The 25,513-nt window shown below is 43.8% G+C and overlaps 1 protein-coding gene across 1 annotated transcript in view; it reads left to right on the top strand.

Moving 5' to 3' along the window:
• Positions 1 to 25,513, top strand: part of LOC139278561 (laminin subunit beta-4-like) — a 142,282-nt gene that overhangs the window by 7,400 nt on the left and 109,369 nt on the right. The window contains exons 2-8 of the mRNA XM_070897469.1: positions 6,587 to 6,744; positions 12,511 to 12,646; positions 15,866 to 15,939; positions 17,882 to 18,070; positions 18,510 to 18,573; positions 22,260 to 22,474; positions 23,152 to 23,272. Coding sequence (XP_070753570.1) covers positions 6,587 to 6,744; positions 12,511 to 12,646; positions 15,866 to 15,939; positions 17,882 to 18,070; positions 18,510 to 18,573; positions 22,260 to 22,474; positions 23,152 to 23,272 — 957 coding nt within the window. The remainder of the gene's footprint in view (positions 1 to 6,586; positions 6,745 to 12,510; positions 12,647 to 15,865; positions 15,940 to 17,881; positions 18,071 to 18,509; positions 18,574 to 22,259; positions 22,475 to 23,151; positions 23,273 to 25,513) is intronic.

The following is a 25,513-nucleotide window of genomic DNA, read 5'->3' as shown; positions in this document are numbered from 1 at the left end:
TCATTCATAGGCAGTCCCTCGAAATCGAGGAAAATTTGCTTCCACTCTAAAAGTGAGTACTCAGGTGACTGTACAGTCCAATGTGGGAATTACAGTCTCTAACAGGTGGGGCGGCCATCATCATAGGCGGTCCCTCAAACGAGGTTGACTTGCTTCTACAAGAGTTCACAAATGTATCAATGAAGGACCCGATGTTCCAGTCCTGAACTCCAATTGAGGGGGTGGAAGATGCCTATGCGTGGATTTTTATTAACGTGTGGTGACCGTTGCACATTAGCCACCACACGGGCTCGACAGAGATAGACCTTTATCCAGTGGCAAAGGTTGAACCAAGACGACTGGAGACCTGCTCTGCTGCCCGGACCTAGTGCGCACACATATCGCAGTGTGGGCTGGCCCGTGCTGCCCCTGGGCCCTCGGCTCTTCTGGCCCTCGTACCCTCATTCACCGCACCTTCGCCCACAATGTTCCAGGGCCCGGTGCTCCAGCTCTATTTATAGCCCCGACCTGCAGTGGTGTTCTCACACAGGCCGGGGCAGCCCATGATGTTCCAGGGCCCAGTGATTAATTAGAGAAGGGGAGGGGCTGCTGGTCAGATCACTGCCTTTAATTAACACAGTGCGGGAGGGAGGCTGAGAGGGAGGCGGTCTGATCAGCGTTTTAACCAACCATGGCAAGTCTGTAATTCCTCGCCTGGGAAATCTAGGCTTCAAATTGCACGTTTCAAGAGATAAAATAGTGTTTGCAAAGATGGTGTTAAATAAAACAGTGGGGCAGCCAGCAGTTGAAGGAAAGGGTGGGTGGGCAGTCTGGTTTTCCGCACGCTCCTTCCGTTGTCCGCGCTTGATTCCTGCAAGCTCTCCGCAACGAGACTCGAGGTGCTCGAGTCCCCCCCCTCCCCCTCCCCAGATGCTCCTTCTCCACCCTGGGCGGTCTTGGGCCAGGGACCCCCAGGTACCGGTGGGGATGCCACACCCTATCAAGGACACCCCGAGGGTGCCCCCGAAATGTCCCTCCTCCCCACCTGAGGCCCGCCCACCATGCAGGAGCTCCGAGCAAAGCGCTTACTCAGGGAGTCTCGTGTCGGGCATGCGGACGATGTGCCCGGCCAACGGAGCTGGTAGAGTGTGGTCAGTATTGTCTACAGGGTACCCGCCCTCCTATATGGCTCAGAGATGTGGACTATATATAGTCGACACCTCAAAGCACTGGGGAAGTGCCACCCGCGCTGCTTCCTCAAGATTCTGCAAATCCACTGGGAGGATAGACGCACCAACGTCAGCGTTCTCGTTCAGGCCAACAACCCCAGCATCAAAGCACTGACCACACCTGACCGGCTCCGTTGGGCAGGCCACATACACTGTACAATAGTCTTAAATATATATGAAAGGATTAGGGAAGGTCAAAAAAGATAATTGACTTGTATGATCCCTCTCCCAAAACATGTCTGTAGATTTCTCACCTATTTCGTGTGTGCCTATCTTAATTTAAGACTAGAACCCAAAAGAAAACTGTAATCATGCTGTCTTCTGAACTTCACTGTTTGATGATTAATTGGGCCATGCTATAGCATTCCAAAAAGATAAAGATCTGATATTCACCTTATTCGTTGCTGATGCTTTTGGCTCTCACCTAAGTCATGTGTCAGTGCTGGGGGAATGGAACATTAATTCACTTTTCTCTCATAGAAACATAGAAACATAGAAGATAGGTGCAGGAGTAGGCCATTCAGTCCTTCGAGCCTGCACCGCCATTCAATAAAATCTTGGCTGAGCATTCCCTCAGTACCCCTTTCCTGCATTCTCTCTATACCCCTTGATCCCCTTAGCCGTAAGGGCCATATCTAACTCCCTCTTGAATATATCCGATGAACTGGCATCAACAACTCTCTGCGGCAGGGAATTCCACAGGTTAACAACTCTCTGAGTGAAGAAGTTTCTCCTCATCTCAGTCCTAAATGGCCTACCCCTTATCCTAAGACTGTGTCCCCTGGTTCTGGACTTCCCCAACATCGGGGACATTCTACCCGCATCTAACCCGTCCCGTCCCGTCAGAATCTTATATGTTTCTATGAGATCCCCTCTCATCCTTCTAAACTCCAATGTATAAAGGCCCAGTTGATCCAGTCTCTCCTCATATGTCAGTCCAGCCATCCTGGGAATCAGTCTGGTGAACCTGCGCTGCACTCCCCCAATAGCAAGAACGTCCTTCCTCAGATTAGGAGACCAAAACTGAACACAATATTCCAGGTGAGGCCTCACCAAGGCCCTGTACAACTGCAGTAAGACTTCCCTGCTCCTATACTCAAATCCCCTAGCTATGAAGACCAACATACCATTTGCCTTCTTCACCGCCTGCTGTACCTGTATGCCAACTTTCAATGACTGATGAACCATGACACCCAGGTCTCGTTACACCTCCCCTTTTCCTAATCTGCCGCCGTTTAGATAATATTCTGTCTTCGCGTTTTTGCTCCCAAAGTGGATAACCTCACATTTATCCACATTATACTGCATCTGCCATGCATTTGCCCACTCACCTAACCTGTCCAAGTCACCCTGCAGCCTCTTACCGTCCTCCTCACAGCTCACATTGCCACCCAGTTTAGTGTCATCTGCAAACTTGGAGATATTACACTCAATTCCTTCATCTAAATCATTGATGTATGTTGTAAAGAGCTGGGTCCCAGCACTGAGCCCTGCGGCACTCCACTGGTCACTGCCTGCCATTCTGAAAAGGACCCGTTTATCTCGACTCTCTGCTTCCTGTCTGCCAACCAGTTCTCTATCCACGTTAGTATATTACCCCCAATACCATGTGCTTTGATTTTGCACACCAATCTTTTGTGTGGAACCTTGTCAAAAGCCTTTTGAAAGTCCAAATACACCACATCCACTTGTTCTGTCCACTCTACTAGTTACATCCTCAAAAAATTCCAGAAGATTTGTCAAGCATGATTTCCCCTTCATAAATCCATGCTGATTGGACTGATCCTGTCACTGCTTTCCAAATGCGCTGCTATTTCATCCTTAATAATTGATTCCAACATTTTCCCCACTACTGATGTCGGTCTATAATTACCCGCTTTCTCTCTCCCTCCTTTTTTAAAAAGTGGTGTTATATTAGTTATTCTCCAGTCCATAGGGACTGATCCAGAGTCGATAGACTGTTGAAAAATGATCACCAATGCATCCACTATTTCTAGGGCCACTTCCTTAAGTACTCTGAGATGCAGACTATCAGGCCTCGGGGATTTATCGGCCTTCAATCCCATCAATTTCCCAAACACAATTTCCCGCCTAATAAGGATATCCTTCAGTTCCCCCTTCTCACTAGACCCTCGGTCCCCTAGTACTTCCGGAAGGTTATTTGTGTCTTCCTTCGTGAAGACAGAACCAAAATATTTGTTCAATTGGTCTGCCATTTCTTTGTTCCCTATTATAAATTCACCTGAATCCGACTGCAAGGGACCTACGTTTGTCTTCAATAATCTTTTTCTCTTCACATATCTATAAAGCTTTTGCAGTCAGTTTTTATATTCCCGGCAAGCTTCTTCTCGTACTCTGTTTTCCCCATCTTAATTAAACCCTTTGTCCTCCTCTGCTGAATTCTAAATTTCTCCTAGTCCTCAAGTTTGCTGCTTTTTCTGGCTAATTTATATGCCTCTTCCTTGGATTTAACACTATCTTTAATTTCCCTTGTTAGCCACGGTTGAGCCACCTTCCCCGTTTTATTTTTACTCCAGACAGGGCTGTACAATTGCTGAAGTTCATCCATGTGATCTTTAAATGTTTGCCATTGCCTATCCACTGTCAACCCTTTAAGTATCATTTGCCAGTCTATTCTAGCCAATTCATGCCTCAAACCATCGAAGTTACCTTTCCTTAAGTTCAGGATCCTAGTTTCTGAATTAACTGTGTCACTCTCCATCTTAATAAAGAATTGTACCATGTTATGGTCACTCTTCCCCAAGGGGCCTCACAAAACAAGATTGCTAATTAGTCCTTTCTCATTACACATCACCCAGTCTAGGATGGCCAGCTCCCTAGTTGGTTCCTCGACATATTGGTCTAGAAAACCATCCTAATACGCTCCAGGAAATCCTCCTCCACCGCATTGCTACCAGATGGTTAGCCCAATCAATATGTAGATTAAAGTCACCCATGATAACTGCTGTACCTTTATTGCATGCATCCCTAATTTATTGTTTGATGCTGTCCCCAACCTTACTACTACTGTTTTGTGCTCTGTACACAACTCTCACTTGCGTTTTCTGCTCCTTGGTATTCCGTAGCTCCACCCATACAGATTCCACATCATCCAAGCTAATGTCCTTTCTTACTATTGCATTAATTTCCTCTTTAACCAGCAATGCCACCCCGCCTCCTTTTCCTTTCTGTCTATCCTTTCAAAATGTTGAATACCCCTTGATGTTGAGTTCCAGGCCTTGGTCACCCTGGAGACATGTTTCCGTGATGCCAATTACATCATACCCATTAGCTGCTATCTGCGCAGTTAATTCGTCCACCTTATTCCGAATACTCCTCGCATTGAGGCACAGAGCCTTCAGACTTATCTTTCTAACACACTTTGCCACTTTTGAATTTTGCTGTAATGTGGCCCTTTTTGCTTTTTGCCTTAGGTTTCTCTGCTTTCCACTTTTACTTTTCTTCTTTCTATCTTTTGCTTCTGCCCCCATTCTACTTCCTTCTGTCTCCCTGCATAGGTTCCCATCCCCCTGCCATATTAGTTTAACTCCTCCCCAACAGCACTAACAAACACTCCCCCTAGGACATTGGTTCCGGTCCTGCCCAGGTGCAGACCGTCCAATTTGTATTGGTCCCACCTCCCCCAGAACCGGTTCCAATGTCCCAGGAATTTGAATCCCTCCCTTCTGCACCATTCCTCAAGCCACGTATTCATCTGAGCTCTCCTGCGATTCCTACTCTGACTAGCACGTGGCACTGGTAGCAATCCTGCGATTACCAATTTTGAGGTCCTACTTTTTAATTTAGCTCCTAGCTCCCTAAATTCGTCTTGTAGGACCTCATCCCATTTTTTACCTATATCATTGGTACCTATATGCACCACGACAACTGGCTGTTCACCCCACCTTTTCAGAATGTCCTGCACCCGCTCCGAGACATCCTTGACCTTTGCACCAGGGAGGCAACATATCATCCTGGAGTCTCGGTTGTGGCTGCAGAAATGTCTATCTATTCCCCTTACAATTGAATCCCCTATCACTATAGCTCTCCCATTCTTTTTCCTGCCCTCCTGTGCAGCAGAGCCACCCACGGTGCCATGAACTTGGCTGTTGCTGTCTTCCCCTGATGAGTCATCCCCCCCAACAGTACCCAAAGCGGTGTATCTGTTTTGCAGGGGGATGACCGCAGGGGACCCCTGCATTACCATCCTTGCACTGCTCTTCCTGTTGGTCACCCATTCCCTATCTGGCTGTGGAACCTTTACCTGCGGTAAGACCAAATCACTAAACATGCTATTCACGTTATTCTCAGCATCGTGGATGCTCCAGAGCGAATCCACCCGCAGCTCCAGTGCCACAATGCACTGGAAGCATCCCTGACTTCCCACATAGTACAGGAGGAGCATAACACGTGTCCGAGCTCTCCTGCCATGACTTAACCCTTAGATTAACTTAATTTGGCAACAACAATGCTAAAAGGTTACTTACTGATAAAGAAAAGAAAAAGTAAAACTACTTACCAATCACCAGCCAATCACTTACCCCCTTGGCTGTGTCGTCACCTTTCAATTTCTTTCTACTTCTTTGTGTTCCTTCTGCCCCTGCTGCAGCTGCACCGGCTGGCCTCCAACACTGCCCCTGACTCCCGCCTCACCGCCTGCCTCCTCAATCTCCTGCTGGGCCTTTTTATAGGCTTCCAATGTTGCCCCCAGACTCCCGCCTCACCGACTGCCTCCTCGATCTCCTGCTGGGCCTTTATTAATATCAATATCAATCATTCCCAAGCCAGGTATAGCACCAGCCAGATGCAGGTAAGGTTTCTCTTCACTGTCACAAAATTATGCTTTAACAACAACAATCTGTATTTATATAGCGCCTTTAACGTAGGAAAATATCCTAAGGTGCTTCACAAGAGTGTTATCAAACAAAATTTGGCACCGAGCCAGATAAGGAGATATTAGGTCAGGTGACCAAAGAGGTAGATTTTAAGGAGCATCTTAAAGGAGAGAGAGGAAGAGAAGCAGAGAGGTTTAGGGAGGGAATTCCAGAGCTTAGGGCCTAGACAGCTGAAGGCAGGGCCGCCAATGGTGGAGTGATGAAAATCGGGGATGCGCAAGTGGCCAGCGTTGGATGACCACAGAGATCTCAGAGGGTTGTAGGGCTGGAGGAGGTTAGAGAGATAGAGAGAGGTGAGGTCATGGAGGGATTTTAAAACAAATTTGAGAATTTAAAAATTAACCACCAATCTCAGATGAGCAGGACCAGTTCCAACAATCTGAAGTTTCCTTTTCCCCAGAAACCATACTTGATTAACAATCGTGCCACAGTGACAGTGAACTTTATGTTTATTTTATCCTAATCTACATTATGTATTTACAGTGTTGGTAAACTTAGCCTACGCTCAGGATAATTGCGATACTGGGTCTTGTTACCCACCTCTTGGAGACCTGCTTGTAGGCCGTAGCAGTCAGCTATCTGCTTCCTCAACTTGTGGCCTGAATGTGCCTGAAACCTATTGCATCCTAGGTCACTTACAGGTCAGTTCAAATCTTAATTTTAATTTAATTTCATCTTGTCAATTAGCATTTCATCTTAGCCCACTATCATACAGTAAGTAATAAATGTTATGGATTTAGAACATCTAGATTCTGCTGTGACATATCACCAGTTTGGCCAAGGTTTCTAAAAGATAAATTTGCTGGAGATCTTTTTCAGTGTGTTAAATATTGTGAATAATGTACCTCATTATAGTCCTTCCAATGCAGGCAATTTTTAGATGCAGGAATGTAGGTCATAGGAATATAGGAATGGATTCAGCAGTGGAGGCGGAATCCAGAAGCAACACCACAACCATCGCAGAAGAACTGAAATCTGTCTCAACAATTCTGTGAAGATAGGATGAATGAGTCATGTCAAGACCAGGCTAAGAAGTACACATGTTGTTCATATAATCAATTACCATATTCATTGAATTAAACCTTTCATCTAATCAGCAATTTAATTTAGTGAAGAAGCATATGATTCTATTTGTACTTGGGTCGATTGTACCCAGGATTCCTGAAGAAACTTTTCTGTTACCACTTTTGCTGTGGTTGATAGCCTTTAGCCCCAGATAATGGTGGCCCAGCTAAAGTCATTTGAAGATCATGGATAGTGTATACAGAACACGCGAAGATGAGTACTGCCTATATCACCTTAAAATACTACCTGCAGCCTACCTCCCACAGGAATAGTTGATGGAAGGGAAGAAAGCATGATGGAAACAAACCACCAGCGAGAAACATGCTCATGAGGCTCCTCCAGGATAGGACACAGGCATAATGCAAAAAGACCTTGCTGCTAATGAATGTCTATGTGTAGAACTATCTCTACCACAGGTCAAATGACATGTCTTCAGATCCTGTCAATTCTACAAGAAAATGTGATCACAAGATCAGCTCATTGTGAGTCAGAGGGGTTGGTATGCAGTCAGTCTTGTGTTTGTCTCTACTTTCACAATCACACCTGAGAGATTTCCTACTTGAATGAATAAAGGTAAGAGTTCTGCAGTAACTTGGCTCCAAAAAGTATCTAAAACTAATGCAAACTCTAAAACATAATAATGATAGCAACATTTAAAAAGCGCTTAGAGATAATGGCCCAGTAATTCATTTTGGCCCATTTTCGGTGCACAATGGTTGGTGCCAGAAGACGGAGGCAGGAAGCAAGACCAAAATTGGGCCTCATCAGCATACTGTGGAGCAGCGAGCTGTGGATGCCAATTGAGCGGCCAGAGACAGCTCACCAATTTGGGGACCAATTTGGGTTGACTGCCTGGTCATCAGCGACTGTCAGGTAAATCCTGCAAAGGGGGTGGAAGGAGAACGGGAGGGGAGGCTAGCAGCCTTCTGCAGCAGTGCCGAGGAACCAGACGAAGTACCATATGAAGGTAAGTTTAAAGAAAATACTTAGCATTTTGATGGTTATTCCGTTGAAGAAAGGAATAGACCGAGTAATTACAGGCCAGTCAGCCTAACCTCAGTGGTGGAAAAATTATTGGGAACAATTCTGAGCGATAAATCTTCAATTAGAAAGACACGTATTATATCAAAGACAGTCAGCATGGATTTGTTAAGGAAAGGTCGTATCTGACCAATTTGATTGAATTTTTTAAGGAGGTAACAAGGAGGGTCGATGAGGGTAGTGCATTTGATGTAGTCTATATGGATTTTAGCAAGGCTTTTGATAAGGTCCCACATGGCAGACTGGTCACGAAGGATCCAAGGCAAATGGTAAGTTGGATCTAAAATTGGCTTGGAGGCAGGAAGCAAAGGGTAATGGTCGATGGGTGTTTTTGTGACTGGAAGGCTGTTTCCAGTGGGGTTCCACAGAGCTCACTGCTGGGTCCCTTGCTTTTAGTGGTATATATCAATGATTTGGACTTAAATGTAGGGGGTATGATTAAGAAGTTTTCATATTATACAAAAATTGGCCATGTGGTTGATAATAAAGAAGAAAGCTGTAGACTGTAGGAAGATATCAATTGACTGGTCAGGTGGGCAGAACAGTGGCAAATGGAATTCAATCCAGAGATGTATAAGATAATGCATTTGGGAAGGGCGAACAAGGCAAGGGAATACACAATAAATGGTAGAACGCTGAGAAGTGTAGAAGAACAGAGGGAACTTGGAGTGCATGTCCACAGATCCCAGAAGGTAGCAGGACAGGTAGATAGGGTGGTTAAGGCGGCATACGGGATACTTGCCTTTATTAGCCAAGGCATCGAATGTAAGAGCAGGGATGTTATGCTTGAACTGTATAAAACACTAGTTAGGCCACAGCAAGAGTACTGAGTCATCATCATCATCATAGGCAGTCCCTCAGAATCGAGGAAGACTTGCTTCCACTCTTAGCATGAGTTCTTAGGTGGCTGTACAGTCTAATACGAGAACCACAGTCTCTGTCACAGGTGGGATAGACAGTGGTTGAAGGAAAGGGTGGGTGGGGAGTCTGGTTTGCCGCACGCTCCTTCCGCTGCCTGCGCTTGATTTCTGCATGCTCTCGGCAACGAGATTTGAAGAGCTCAGCGCCTTCCCGGATGCACTTCCTCCACTTAGGGCGGTCTTTGGCCAGGGACTCCTAGGTGTCAGTGGGGATGCCACATTTTATCAGAGAGGCTTTGAGGGTGTCCTTGTAACGTTTCCGCTGCCCACCTTGGGCTCGTTTGTTGTGGATGAGTTCCGAGTAAAGCGCTTGCTTTGGGAGTCTCATGTCTGGCTGAGTGCAGTTCTGGTCACCACATTACAGGAAAGATGTGATTGCACTGGAGAGGGTACAGAGGAGATTTACGAGGATGTTGCCTGGACTGGAGAATTTTAGCTATGAGGAAAGATTGAATAAGTTGGGGCTGTTTTCTTTGGAACAGAGGAGGCTGAGGGGAGACCTAATTGAGGTGTATAAAATTATGAGGGACCTAGATAGAGTGGATAGGAAGAGCCTAGTCCCCTTAGCAGATGGGGATTTAAAGTAAGTGGTAGGAGGTTTAGAGGGAATTTGAGGAGAAATGTTTTCACCCAGAGGGTGGTGGGGGTCTGGAACTCACTGCCTGAAAGGGTAGTAGAGGCAAAAACCCTCATAGCATTTAAAAAGTACTTGGATATGCACTCGAAGTACCGTAACCTACAAGACTACGGACCAAGAGCTGGAAAGTGGGATTAGGCTGGATAGCTCTTTGTCGGCCGGCATGGACACGGTGGGCCTCCTTCTGTGCTGTAAATTTCTATGATTCTATGAATCCAAAAACCTGAGTGGATAGGCCCGGCACATGTCCTGCTCAGTTCTAATGAATTTCCTGGAGAGATCCGAAAACAAGCATTAGGCCCCTCATTAACATATGCAAGGCACCTGATGCCTGCTTTAGACAGCTTCCAGGGATGCCTGAATATCTCCCGATCCAAATTGGCATTGAACATATTTCAGGAGCCCTTGGGGCGTGGGAAACAGCACAAGGATACTGGTGCATCTTGCCTCCATTTTGCTCCTAAAGGATGGGTGCAGTGGAGTCCAATATCTTCCCCAATATCACCATTTGAATTTCACAACAGGATCTCTTTATACTGATGGCATGGAATAAGAGCTTTCCTTTGCAGTGCATCCACCCCATTCCAATGCAATTACAGGCTGTTTTCATATTCTCAAGCAATGTATTTATTTCCTTGTCCCCACTGATTGCTTGTAAATAGAGTTGTACAAGAATAACTGCCCAAAGGTCTGTGCATGAGTAGCATAACTATTACTTTTATTTAGCCCTACATTAAATGTTCCTTTAAATGTTTACTTGCACCATATTAAACAGATTGTTGAAGATCATCTGATGCAGTATTAGAGTTATTGGGAGCGAAATTGCCCTTTGTTATAGCCCCATTAGTGCCTCCAGGGGGCACCAAAGTTATCGCACGAGTGACTCAGTGCTGCTCTATCGCCCCAGGAGCACCTCCGATAGCGCTCCGCCTCTGTTGAGGGCAAAAGGAATGAATTCCTCACCAGGGGCAGAACTTCCGGGCCAGGCAATAAATGTCCCGGTCCCAGAAGGTTACCACCTCCAAATGGGGCACGGGGCAATTTCGCCCCCAATGTGTCTGACTTTACTAATCACGATACAAGATGATCTACTAAATGTAATCAAAGTGTTCAAGCAGACGAGACTCCAGCGTACTGCATTTCTTTGGCTCCAAAATACAAGAAAACTCTGCCAAGACAAGTTGGTATTAGTCATGCAGGAACAGGGTGTAGATCATAAAAAGGATAAATTTTAGAGTAAAATTAAAGAATGAGAGCTTTTTGTGCCTTAGAAAGATTACATTTTTTCTATGTCTATGTAAGACATTGCATTACAGGAACAAGTGATTTATGGAGTTCTTTCAGGAGTGTAAAGAATCGCCATAACTTGCAATTAATGGTACAATGTTCAAAGGCTGGACAACAAATTCCTAAGTGCATGTTTAATTTAGTGTGAAAGCTGTTTGCGCTGTAGTGTTAAACAGATTTTTTTTATTATCTATGCACAAGTTAGTTCATGTTTTCATTGAAACGTGTACTGTACTGTCAGGGGCTCCTGAGCAGACAGGCACCTAAGAAGCCAAGATACACAACAAAATGGCATGAACACACATTAGGATAAAAGCTTGAAGAAACCTTTATTGTCACAGTATAGTTATTTCCTGCAAAAATGAACACCGTTTTATTTCAATTGCCACGAGCTAATTGGAAGTTGGGCTACATAGACTGTAAACAATGAAAAATGAATGTTTTGATCACTTGGTAAGAGTGAATGGGCAGAAAAGTTTCCCTAATCCATTAGTGAATGCATGATAGTGTACTATAAATCCCCCTTCAGCATTAATACAGATTAACATGGATTACCCCAGTAATTGCTTGGATTTACTGCGCTAAGCATGTGTATAGAAACAAATAGTGTCTTTTATACTTTAAAATGTATTCTAAAACCAGAATGAACCACAGTACTTTAAGCAGCACTGTTTGTAGTGAAGAATTAAGATTTGTTGCCTGAAGACAGGGTGTAATAAATCATATTCGTTCAGTCTCGTTCACCTGAATTACATGCATTCAGATTCAATTCCAGTAACGTAGGAATTTTTTTTTAGATTAACAGCAGGAAAGAAATGAAATACAGCTGGCCACTTCATTTTTGCATTAATTTATAGGTTTTCACTTAAAATATGTAGAAGAAATCAAAACAATTTATAGTTTATGGGAAATTATTTTTTCATCAACAGATCTGAGTTTTTCAGACACTATAATACATATTTAATATCTTGACAATTGATAAAGGTCTCAAGGTGATTAATCCAAATGTGTAATCATTGATTAGATTATTGGTGACCTGATCCTTTTGTGTAAAGTTGATGGGGCAGTTTTGTCTCACTGCCACCCAATTCATGCCTGTAAACAAGGTAGTAGTGGGACAAAGAACCGTGAGGATAAAAATCCACCAATTTACCTCTGGAGATCCGCCCATTCTGATTTTTGGGTGGCCCTCAATTCAGGTGGCTAATGCTCTAGTTGGAAACAGAGGGGTCTCATAATAAATAATAATAGGGGGTCAACTGGAGTTACCAGGAACCTTAGCATCATTTGTGTGTCAATCAGCGTTAGCACTGCAACTTCATAAATTTATACAGTAGCAAGACTAATCAGCAGATTAGATAGCAATACAGTAGTTAACATTCTTAACTAACGTGCCCATATTAGGCTATATAGGTGAGTTTATGGTACAAAGGCTTTCTCTTTTTTTCAAAAAATAGGATGAACAAAAGTGTTTCACATGTGATTCAAGATTACCGTACAACCCCATCAGCTCGACCTACAGCCATCACATTGAGAATGTTATCACAGCCTTTGAACCGGATCGGAAAAAGAAATGGTGGCAGTCAAAGAATGGTATGTTTGCTGAAAAAGGAGATACAGATACGAAAGTTTAAGTCAGAATTGAATTTCAAATCATTTTTAAACTACAGCAACATAAAGGAATGCTTCTTTAAACCAGAGTGTTCAATTAAAAACACACCACCACATCTTTATACCAGAGCATTCAATAAAACAAACACCACTGACTTTTCAGGTGTTGCTTTACATTGATCTTTACTTTCTGAGCAGGAGGCCAGTTTGACCACATTATATCGTTTTTGTGGGGCATTACAGCTTTCAAGTAAGTGTCAGCTTTGCTCCTAGCAAGAATATTAATCATAGCATCTTACAGCACAGGAGGAGGCAATTTGACCCATTGTGCCTGTGCTGGCTCTTTGAAAGAGCTATCCAATTACTCCCACTCTCCTGCTCTTTCCCCGTAGCCTGCAATTTTCATCAAATTCCCTTTTGTAAATGTAAACCAAAAGTATCAAAGTGCTAAATATAAATTTGTTGAGGAGTATCCACTAGTGCATAGTGGTTGCTGCCCCAATGCAAAACTACTCATAATTTGACAGCAATTTACAGTGGATTCACAATTGTGCTAAGAGGGGCCATTAAGAGTAACACACTTATTTAAACTGGTGTACTATGTGTTGCTCTTCTGAAGTTAGGATTAACGAACAATAGGGAGGGGGTTTCTTTATGCTTTTGCTAATGTGAGGAAAGAAGTAGTTTTGAGCACGTTTGAGCCCTGAAGCTTGGTAATGGTGCTGAAGACTCTGTTGTTCTAGGTTTTACTTCTAGCACATGGAAGGTTATAATTAGTATTTATTAGAAATAAATATTAAACCTTAATTCAAAGCAATGGGGTAGATCTTGACTTTGTGCGATAGTGTAAAACGGGGATAGCGAGTCGCAGCCCTTTTTACCTATGTACCTATTTTTATTACCATTGAAATGTCAATTAGCAATAAAAAGCAAAGATAACAAGAGGAAAGAGATCGCGATACGGCAAAGTTGCGTTTAAAGTACACAGAAACAGGAGAACACAGAACAAAATAAAAACATTAAGAAAATGAAAATGGATTTTTTTAAGTGGATAATTTTCCATCTGGACTTGAACACCAGGGTTGGGTAGTGCAGTGGTTATGTTACTGGACTAGTAATCCATAGCAGGCAAGTTCAAATCCTGCTGGGGCAATTTGCTCATTTGAATTCAGTTTTAAAAACATCTATTAATAAATTTGCTGGTGGATTTTAGCCATAAAAACACAAATGGATCACCAATACCCTTTAATGAAGGAAACATGCCTCTATGTGACTCCAGTCCCACACCAGTGTGGTTGACTCTTAACTGCCTGAGCTGGCCTAGCAAAGCACTCACTATAAAGGACTGCAGTGTTTCAAGGAGAAGGCAGACAACCATCTCAGGACCACTAGGTGTGGGCAATAACTGCCAACCTCGCCAACAATATCCACAACTTGAGAACTTAAGGAAAGGTAACTTCGATGGTATGAGACGTGAATTGGCTAGAATAGACTGGCGAATGATACTTCAAGTGTTGACGGTGGATAGGCAATGGCAAACATTTAAAGATCACATGGATGAACTTCAACAATTGTACATCCCTGTCTGGAGTAAAAATAAAGCAGGGAAGGTGGCTCAATCGTGGCTAACAAGGGAAATTAGGGATAGTGTTAAATCCAAGGAAGAGGCATATAAATTTGCCAGAAAAAGCAGCAAACCTGAGGACTGGGAGAAATTTTGAATTCAGCAGAGGAGGACAAAGGGCTTCATTAGGAGGGGGGAAATAGAGTATGAGAGGAAGCTTGCTGGGAACATAAAAACTGACTGCAAAAGCTTCTATGGCTATGTGAAGAAAAAAAGATTAGTGAAGACAAACGTAGGTCCCTTGCAGTCAGAATCAGGTGAATTTATAATGGGGAACAAAGAAATGGCAGACCAATTGAACAAATACTTTGGTTCTGTCTTCACGAAGGAAGACACAAATAACCTGGAAATAATAGGGGACCGAGGGTCTAGCGAGAAGGAGAAACTGAAGGAAATCCTTATTAGTCAGGAAATTGTGTTAGGGAAATTGATGGGATTGAAAGCCGATAAATCCCCAGGGCCTGATAGTCTGCATCCCAGAGTACTTAAGGAAGTGGCCCTAGAAATAGTGGATGCATTGGTGATCATTTTCCAACAGTCTATTGACTCTGGATCAGTTCCTATGGACTGGAGGGTAGCTAATGTAACCCCACTTTTTAAAAAAGAAGTGAGAGAGAAAATGGGGAATTATAGACCGGTTAGCCTGCCATCAGTAGTGGGGAAAATGTTGGAATCAATTATTAAAAATGAAATAGCAGCGCATTTGGAAAGCAGTGACAGAATCGGTCCACGTCAGCATGGATTTATGAAAGGGAAATCGTGCTTGACAAATCTAGAATTTTTTGAGGATGTAACTAGTAGAGTGGACAAGGGAGAACCAGTGGATGTGGTGTATTTGGACTTCCGAGTTTGCAGATGACACTAAGCTGGGTGGCGGTGAAAGGACTGAATGGCCTATTCCTGCACCTATTTTCTGTGTTTCTATGTAAATAAATAAAAATTGACCCATTTGTTTTTGAAGCTTCCTGTACAATTTAGAATTGGAACTGACGGTAGCTTTTCACAGTTAATAAGTTAAGTAGGATTCCCTTCAACTGACATCTATCTACATCCATGCTAACTTCACACATGGCAGTTTAACACGGACAGTTGGCATTTGAGACTTAGTGACTGATTACAGAGAAAAAATTAGCATAGGTCCCAACTCTCCCTCTCACCCCTCCCTGAAGCTGCTGCTCTTCAGATTGAAAATCGGGCTGCACTGTGGATAGGAATCCCTGATCGTATTAAACTATTCTGAATTCAGAAAATCCTGGTTGCAATCTGGACCAGAGTTTCAATCCCCTGCATCAACAGTTTCAAATAGGGGTGAGGGGAGTACTTGGAATAACAATGTACTAGGAGGGTCTCTATCCACTGGGAGGAACGACAAAGAATCAGAGAAGAGTGAAAGAGTGAACTCAGGGAGGGGAGGGGAGAATCTGAGAAAATGTTAAAGTAACAGACAGAGGAATGTCAGACAAACATCTGCTATTATAGCCAACTGTAATTTCCAGCTATTAATCTTGTCTATACAGATCAACACTCTGCATCCTGTCATGTTTTCTGAATTACAATGATCTTCTTTGTTGCTGTAGGTTTGCACCCTGTCAGCATTCAGCTGGATCTGGAAACACTTTTTCAATTCAGTCATCTTATTCTTTCCTTCAAGGTAACATTTTTAAGTTTTGTTCATTCCTACTCAATTGATAAACCATCAGTAAAGGCAGACACTCATGTGTTAATGAAGGTTATTCATTCACACATGCTAGCCTGCCTTCTCTAGGTTTTTATGCATAAACTCCCTACTAATTACCAAGATACAGTAATACTAGTTGCTGCTTCTTCTTCAATGGTCCTTGAATGATATGAAGTTACCCTAAATACCCTCTCCATGTCTGAGCAGGATACCCGTCATTAAGAAGTGGACAAGAGGTGACCAATTCCTCCATCCATGGTGACAGTGGCAATGACGTGACATTTTGCTGTGATTTTTGATTCATTCCACAAGGATGAAAATGATTCTCCATCAATGCCACTTTGGCAAAGCAGTTTCAGGTGTCCACCAACATGAAAGTGGAGATGCAGCTCAGGAAGCCAGCTCACTCGCCAGCACACTGCAGCTAAATAGTTATGAGCTCCATCAGTAGGTTTTATTTTTAATTCACTCATGGGATACTGGAGTCACTGGCAGGGTCAGGATTTATTGCACATCTCTAATTGCCCTTGAAAAGGTGGTGCTGAGCCACCTTCTTGAACCGCTGCAGTTCTTGAGGTGAAGGTCCTTCCACAGTGCTGTTAGGGAGGGAGTTCCAGGATTTTAAACCAGCGACGATGAAAGAACGGTGATATATTTCCAAGTCAGGATGGTGTGTGACTTGGAGGGGAACTTGCAGGTGATGGTGTTCCCAGGCGTCTGATGCCCTTGTCCGCTAGGCAGTAGAGTTTGCGGGTTTGAGAGGTGGTGCAGTGCATCCTGTAGTCACATGCTCATCCAGTGTGGCTTGGGCTTTGCACTGGATGCAATATGGCTCCAAACTAGTGAAATCCACATTTAAAAGGAGCCAGCGAGAATCCGTTAAGCCACTAGGGAACTTGTTAAACCTTTTTTTAATGTCAGGAGAGAATGAAGGTGTCCCCACGTGTAAGCCCTCGTGTGTAATGCTCTTTTATTACTGAGGTCAGTATGAGATGCAGCTGGCAGTGAAACTCTGATCTGCTTTGCTGGGCACTGTTATCTACAGGTACTGCTCTGAGACTGGCATCTGTAGTATAAAAGTACGATATAATCAACTCCAAAGCTCTAGCAACACTTATGTAACAGAGATTAAGCTCCTAAAGTTTAAATATTAGAGGTGATTCTGTGGTCTCAATGTGGAGGCATAGTCACGAGGAACACAGGTTTACAATGTTCTAGCCTTGTCTCCAACCCAAGTGTGCTGTGAGACGCCCTGCTGGGAAGATGGGATTGTGGAATTACCACAGATGTGCTCTAATGTCATTGATCAATGCTCTTCTCCCCTCCTTCCTTCGAATCATGGTGCTCATCTCAAGTGTGGAGAGTGGAAGTTATTAACATTTGGGAACAAAATGTGGTTGTACGCTATATATCCACTACAAGTGCAAGCCAATACGTAACTGATAACTATTCCATTTGAAACATGATTCGTGATCAAATGACTCCACTTTTTATTTTACCTTTGTAAGTTTATCCCCTTTACGATCCAGCTGAGCCAAAAATAACCCTTCCCGAAGAATGCTGAGGGTTTGAGTGAAACTTCTCTGAACCTGCTGCCACTATGTATCAGTGTACTGACTGCCATAGTCCATTGCCAGTCACCTTCCTGCAAGCAGCCCCATAACCCTCCTTTGCTACCCGGCCAGGTGGAATTGTTGAGGGAAGCTCAATCTCACAAAACACTCTTGAAGCGATGCCATTTTATGCAATTCTATTTCAAATAGTGTTTACTAACGTTAAAGGCTCAATTGAAATCCCTTCATTTTAACCCCCTGTGATCTATTAAGAATAGGGTTAATGAGGATTGGACAGCACAGTACTTACATATCCACTCCAGTGAAATATTCTGATCAACCTGCTCTTTTCTCACTCGTAGACATTCCGTCCAGCTGCAATGTTGGTAGAGAGATCGTCAGATTACGGTCATACGTGGAAAGTGCTGCGATATTTTGCTTATGATTGTGCATACTTCTTCCCAAATGTCCCCACTGGACCCGCACAGAGAACGGGTGACGTAATATGTGATTCAAAATACTCTGACCTTGAACCCTCTACAGATGGAGAGGTAAGATGTCAAAATTAATTTCTTTACCATAGTTTCAATGCCATTAACCCAACTATTAGCACACATATGGGTGTTTGTTAATTATGCAAGTAGGTCATTGATACAAATTCATGGCTCTAGGGTAGATACAATCTACTATGAGTGTGTGGATGACTTATCAAATTTCTTCTATAGTTTACAAAGATATCAGCGCCCCTTAATATGATGCAGGCTTGCAATACTCTTGTTAAAATGATTTATATATATACTAGCAAACTGCAGACTGATGAAACAGTCCCCTGTCAATGTGATGAAGCATTTAGTAATTTACAGCACTGATCATCAATATTTGGTGCAGATATTTGATGATTGATCTTTTAGAAATATTTAATGGTACCGTATAAATTAATTGAACAGTTTGTTGGTTTAAGAGAATTTTATTTAAAACATTTGTGTGCAGGTTGTTCTAAAAGCACTGGACCCACACTTCCAAATTTATAATCCATACAGCCCTGAGATACAAGGTAAGCACTTTTACAGTAACTGCATAAAAAGCTGATTTTTGCAGCAGTTGCAATACTGACACTTGTGTGAATCTGAACTTGTGCAAGATGACATTCCTCGAGGTGACCTCCCACCTGATATATTTATTAAGATGAGATCAGAGGCTAGACTTTCCCGAGAGCCCCTCAACGCCCGATTGCCCACCCAGAAAAAAAGGCTAACCTTTAGTAAGTAACGCTGGCGAAAATTTCCACTTTTAAGTTAAAACTAATCACCCGGCGAGTAAATGGATTTTGCACCATTATTCTCGGCGGTTTTCTCGGCGGTTAAGGGGAAACTAAGTAAAACGGGCGTTTTTTTTTAAATTGAGTCTGAGGCTGCGGTTGGGCCTAGGGAGGGGGGAAATTTTTTTTTTAATTCACAAAAAAAAGTTAAAAAAACATTCCCAATCGCCTTTTTACAATTAAAAAAAAATAAAGAAAGAACCTTTAACTTACCTTTCTTTGCAGAGTACTCACCTACCACCCTGTTTAAGCAGCTTTTACTGGGCGGTTCTCTCGGTGATCTGGACAGGTTTCCGTTGAGACAAAACTTATGCCCTGGCGATTTTCTCGGCGGTGCACGTTGGCGGTTTGGTCCCGGCAGGCATTTTCAGATTTGGGCGGTACCATTGAAAAACAAAAGGGGAAACTTTCGCCGGGCGGAAAGACAGCTGTACCACCGAGAAAATTGCCAAGAACCCGCCGAAAATGAAAAGAAAATTTAGCCCCAGGTGATTAAGCTGGAGTAAGGCCACAGGTCCTGTGCTGGTCTGATATATAAACTGCATCGAATTGACAGAAAACCAGCAGGTAGAACTATTAAACAAGGAGGCTGGAAATCTGCAAGGGAATGCACACCGGACCTGCCGCTGATTTTTGGGGATATGAGGAGGTGCCAATGGCGGGTGCTCTTGCCTCTAGGGGCACATCTTGGCACCTGCCTCCCCCCGGAGGCAATAAAGAGTGGCGTACTGTGCAGGGTCTGGGGGAGAGGTAACAGACTACAGAATGCTGCGGTACAGGGGGACCTGGGTGTCCTCGTACATGAAACTCAAAAGGTTAGTATGAAGGAACAAGTGATTAGGAGGGTAAATGGAATTATTACAAGGGGGATGGAGTATAAAAGTAGGGAAGTCTTGCTACAACTGTACAGAGCATTGGTGAGACCACACCTAGAATACTGCGTACCGTTTTGGTCTCCTTATTTAAGGAGGGATATACTTGCATTAGAGGCAGTTAAGAGAAGGTTCACTAGGTTGATTCCTGAGATGAAGGGATTGTCTTATGAGGAAAAGTTGAGCAGGTTGGGCCAATTCTCATTGGAGTTTGGACGAATGAGAGGTGATCTTATTGGAATATAGAAGATTCTGAATGGGCTTGACAGGGTAGATGCTGAGAGGATGTTTCCCCTTATGGGGGAATCTAGAACTAGGGGGCATAGTTTCAGAAAAAGGGCTCGCCCATTTAAGCTGGAGATGAGGTGGAATTTCTTCTTTCAGAAGGTTGTGAATCTTTGGAATTCTCTACCCCCAGAGAGGAGGCTGAGTCATTGAATATATTCAAGGCTGAGATAGACAGATTCTCGAACTATAGGGGAGTGAAGGGTTATGGGGAACAGGCAGGGAAGTGGAGTTAAGGCCAAGATCAGATCAACTATGATCTTATTGAATGGCGGAACAGGCTCGAGGGGCAAAATAGTCTACTCCTGCTCCTAATTCTTATGTTCTATGTAACACGGACCCTGCTTCAATTATGAAAATATTGCCCCATCAACCCCCTTTGTAGGGAGGGGCACTTTATAAATAATAAAAAAGATTTACCACCTCAAATCTTTGAGGTCCAGGCAATGATCCTCTGTCTAGACTTCCAGGCGGGTTCTAGTTATGCCATTTGGTAGCCTGGTACACATGATCTCACCGGGCATATTTTACTGGTAAGCTAAATGTTATTCCATTCCATTCAATAATAAGGGAAATGGGACCCAGATTTGTTTTTAAATATACATATAAGCAGTTTCAACAAACTATTTTATGGAATGAATTAAATGTGTTTTTTGTGTGTTTCGTGTACAATGATCGAGTAACTATTTGTACTGTGCTTTTTCTGTCAAGTCCCCGACCCCGATCCTCCCGCCCGGTTTGGTCCCCGCCCCCAATGCCTCCCGCCCCCAATGCCTCCCGCCCGAACCGGAAGTGCCGGAACCAGAAGTGCGGCCCTGAACCGGAATCAGTCCGACCAAGTGTGCTGCTGATCCTCTGAGAGCCTGCCGATGGAGCGAGCCTGCTGATCCTCAGGCAGCTGGGCGGGCAGGCAGGGGGATGGCCGAGTGGGGAAAGAAGCGGCCGCAGCCGTCGGCAAGGGGGGAGGGAGAGAGCAGTTTGGGGGGGGGGGGGGTAAGAGAGCTTGGGGGGGGGGAGGGGGGGAAGAGAGAACTTGGGGTGGGGGAGAGAGAGCTAGAGGGGGCAGAGAGAGCTGGGGGGAAGGAGAGAGCGTGGGGGGGGAAGAGAGCGCGGGGGTAAAAGGAGAGAGTTGGGGAGGGGAAGGAGAGAGCTGGTGGGGGAAGGAGAGAGCGGGGGGGGGAAAGGAGAGCTGGGTTGGGAAGGAGAGAGCTTGGGGGGGAGAGAGAGCTGGGGGGGGGAGAGAAAGCTGTGGGGGGGAGAGAGAGCTGGTGGGGGGAGAGAGCTTGGGGGGGAGAGAGAGCTGGGGGGAGAAGAGAGAACTGGGGGGAAAGAGAGAGCTTGGTGGGGAAGAGAGAGCTTGGTGGGGAAGAGAAAGCTTGGCGGGGAGGGGAAGAGCTTGGCGGGGGGTTGGGAGCTTGGGGGGGCGGGGGAGAGAGCTTGTGGGGGGAAGAGAGCTTTGGGGGGGAGAGAGCTTGGGGGGGGAGAGAGCTTGGGAGGTGGGGGGAAGAGAGTGTCTGGAAGGGAGAGAGTGCCTGGAGGGAAGAGAGACACAGAGGGGAGGGGGTAGAGAGAGAAGGGGTGGGGGGGTGGAAAGAGAGAGATGAGGTGGGGGATTAGAGGGGAGGGAAGTCACGACACTGTCACTATTCACTTCATGCGCAATAAACCTGTTAACAATCCGCACTCAATTCCCTATCTATGGCGGGGGGAGGGGGGGTCGTGCACTTGCGCTGGGGCAAGGGACTTCAGCTGAGGGAGGCAGCACTTGTGCTGGAGTAAGGGACTTCGGCTGGCACTTGGTGGCTTCTAGGGAGATGTATTCTCTGTGGCTTCTGGAAGTCAAAGTGGATCGAGTTACAATTTGCGAAATCAGTGAGAACTGGGCGGTCCCAGTTACACATTCCAGAGAAACTTTAGGGTGTGGCATATCCTCCAAGGGGACCAGTCAGAGACAAGGGGCGACTATTTTTACAGTACAAATAAACACATCCTAAAATGACGCACTTACTCAACAACAGCAACTCGTAATTATACTCACGGCAAGATATACAATCGGGGTGAAATTGGTCTTAGGCAGCTGCATAAAATGGGCGGCAGCAAATCAGCAGCCCATTTTACACCCCTCCTGATTTTCTTTTTTACTGAAGTCAATGGACAAACAATCGGATGATCGGTATAACAGACGACTGCCCAAGATCAGTTTCACCCCCAGTGTTTCTTTCATACTTTGCTCCACATCAAATTCCTGTCATGTTTCTTCCACAGAGCTAATAACATTTACCAATCTACGGATAAATTTCACTCAACTGCACACACTTGGAGATACACGGTTGCGTAGAAGGCAGGCGAGGTCTGATGAAAAGTATTATTACGCTCTATATGAAATGGTTGTTCGAGGGAGCTGCTTTTGCTATGGGCATGCCAGCCAGTGTATTCCGGTTGATAATATAAGAGGTGATGTATTCAGCCAGCAAGGAATGGTAAGAACCTTATCGAAATTCATATATTTCATATTAATTTTAAAAAAATGCACTCAGATGAAAAATGAAATAAAGAGAGTGATCATAAACACTGGACTGTGTATCCATGAACTTCTGCCGCTGGCCTCAAAGGATTTTTCAGGATATGGGGAGGTGGCCTATTTTGTATGCCAATGGCGGATGCTCTCGCCACCAGGGGCACATCTTGGCACCTGCCTGCCCCCCGGAGGCAATAAAGAGTGGTGTACTGTGCAGGGTCCGAGGGAGAGGTAACAGACCTTTAATATAGAAAATATTGCAAGGTGCTTCACAGAGAAGAGGAGCACAGTGGGGGGGAGAGGGGGATGGGGGAGTTGGCGCTGGGGTATTAGGGAAAGTGACCAAATACAAGGCAGTTGAAGGCTCAGCTACTGGCAGAATATTGGAAGGAGGAGCTACACAGGAGGCCAGAGTCAGACAACTGAAGGCCATAGAATGGGATGTAATGTTGGAGGAACTTGCAAAGGCAGGGCAGGCCAAGGCTACAGAAGGATTTGTTAGAGAATTCAGTATTTTATTACTTTGGGATTGCAGTTTCAACAGAACTTCAATGTCACAAATAAAAGATTTAAAATTTGTAGCAGTATATTACTGGTCACAGTTATTCAAACCAGTTTCCATTACAAACATTTCCGTAGGTTCAAGGACAATGTGTCTGTCAGCACAATACAGATGGTGTAAACTGCGAAAGGTGCAAAGACTTGTTCAATGATTCACCATGGCAACCAGCGAAAGGAAGAGAGGCAGATGAATGTAGAAGTAAGGACTATTCCACCTGCTTTTACTTATAGTCTGTTTAACTTGCCTCATAATTCCCAAAAATTCAGAAATAAAAACTGAGTTGGATTTTGAAAAATGCAATTGTGTATATAGTAATTGCTTTGATACATTCTGTTGGATAAATCTGGAGGCCAAGAGTTTCTTTGGGTGCAGTCGGCAATCTGGGCACAAATTGCACAAAAAATTGCGCTAGTTTTAAGCAGTGTTTTTTTTTATCGTTTCTGCTCCAACACATTTGCATATTGCTGAGCATAATCGGACAGCGTTTTAGAACATAATATTTTTTTATTATATTAAAAAATATTCCTTGATATATTAAAGAGTAGTAACTTGGTGCAATTTTATTAATAAGGCTGAAAATGGGTTTATCACAAAAAATAACAATTTTGAATCGAAGTGTCCAGTCCAGCACCTGTGAATAGTGCGATTTTAAATAACTGAAAATGATTTTAAAAAACTATACAGAATAATTTACTACTTTCATTAGTGTAAAGTAGTCAGTTTCTTAGTAAAGTAAAAATAAATTAATATTAAAAGCTTTTAAAGCATATCGAATATTGTCCTTGCACCTAAATAAAAGCTTAATTTTAAATCTCCTTCTTGAAGGCCTGCAAAAAGGCACAATTAGCAAAAACTCGCCATGTTGATTAATTTGATCTGAAGGTGCGGCCATTTATTGTTTGTGGGGCCGCTTCCAGTGAGATGTTTTTAATCTAGCGCAAAAGATCGCGGAAACTCAAGTTGCACTGGACGGAATTTTTTACTTGAAATTCTTCGATCTTTTGCGCTGGTTTGCCCAATTTCGGGCGAATTGTGCTGAAAAACTCCAGCCGGAGTGTTTAACATATGGAATAATTAGTAGCACATTCATTATTGGAACATCCTTGAAACATATTTGACCCCGTTTGATTATACACAGAATGATGTCATTCCATTCAAGGCATGTTTTTGTTTTGCGAACAGAGTGTCAGTCTACTGTAATGAGATCACACGGCTTGGTTTGAACTATTGTTGATTTGAATGGTAGTGATGTCAGGTTTTATTTCATTGCATATTACAGGGAAATAGCATTTAATTTATATATTACAGATATGCTATCATACTCCACTATGATATCTGAATCTAATATGATCATAACTGAAACTACTTCTCCCTCTCAGGCAACTGGCATGATTCTCTCATATTACAATGTATATCACAGTCCTTTATAGTACTTGCTCACTTAAAGACAGTTGGATGGAAAAAGGGTGGTGCTCTTTCTCATATTCCATTGTATTAAAACCTACATTCTAATGCAAATTAAAATTGTTGGGTATAAACACATGTATCCAAACAGTTCTTCTTTGAGGTTCAGAACTTCTAGAACAGAAGGACTTTCTCTGGTCTGTGTGCAAGATCCAAGACTATGCTTTGAGGTGGATATGTCGCTTTGTCAAAGTGCTTCACACAAAGTCCTGGACTAAACAGTTGGTGATATGTAAAGCTGGTACATGACATTGAACCTGGATGTCTAGAACTGCAAGATGGCTGACACAATGCCAGTTGCACTAGGTACGTCTTTTCATTACATCATGTGGATGATGAGACTTTGGATAACAGCTGCTGGAAGGTGTTACTTGGAGGTCTTCAAGATATCAGACAATAATAACTGGAGAGTCTAGAGGCAACTTAAAGAAAGAAAGAACTTGCAGTTGTATGAGAGCCTACACTCAGCTTTTTGATGCCTACCACGATTGGGTTGCAGAAAGACAAGCAGCTATTCCTGAAGCTCTGCACCACTGTTATGTGGGATATGGTGTGTTTCGATGCTGTTGTCATGAGGATGGTAGAAATGCACTCACACATTTTATGGAGAGTTGCGCTGCTCATGAGGAGCTTCCAGCAACTGCTATCTATCTAACAAGGGCTCAAAGCTACACTTGTCAGTTGGTGAATGACCAACTAAAGTTCATCCTCCATGGGGAAGGAAAATAGTCAAGTTCTCTTTACTGGCTCCAAAATGACTCACCTGGTAGGTCAAGGTTCGAATGCATAGGATGGTTCTAGCAAGCAAGAAGAAGTTAACCAGTGATCTGTTGGGGTATTTTGTGTGGTTTAACTAGAGAAATTCCATCCTTGGGGGTCATGAAACCTTGGTTGCACCAACCTGCACCTAAGCTCTTTGGATGTAGTCCCTATGGAGAATGTGCTTCAAAACAGACAAACACAAACCTTACAGCT

This window comes from Pristiophorus japonicus, chromosome 13 (genome assembly GCF_044704955.1).
Source record: "Pristiophorus japonicus isolate sPriJap1 chromosome 13, sPriJap1.hap1, whole genome shotgun sequence".
Lineage (NCBI taxonomy): Eukaryota > Metazoa > Chordata > Chondrichthyes > Pristiophoridae > Pristiophorus > Pristiophorus japonicus.
Note: the sequence above shows the minus strand (reverse complement) of the source record. Positions and strands in the feature narration are given on the sequence as shown.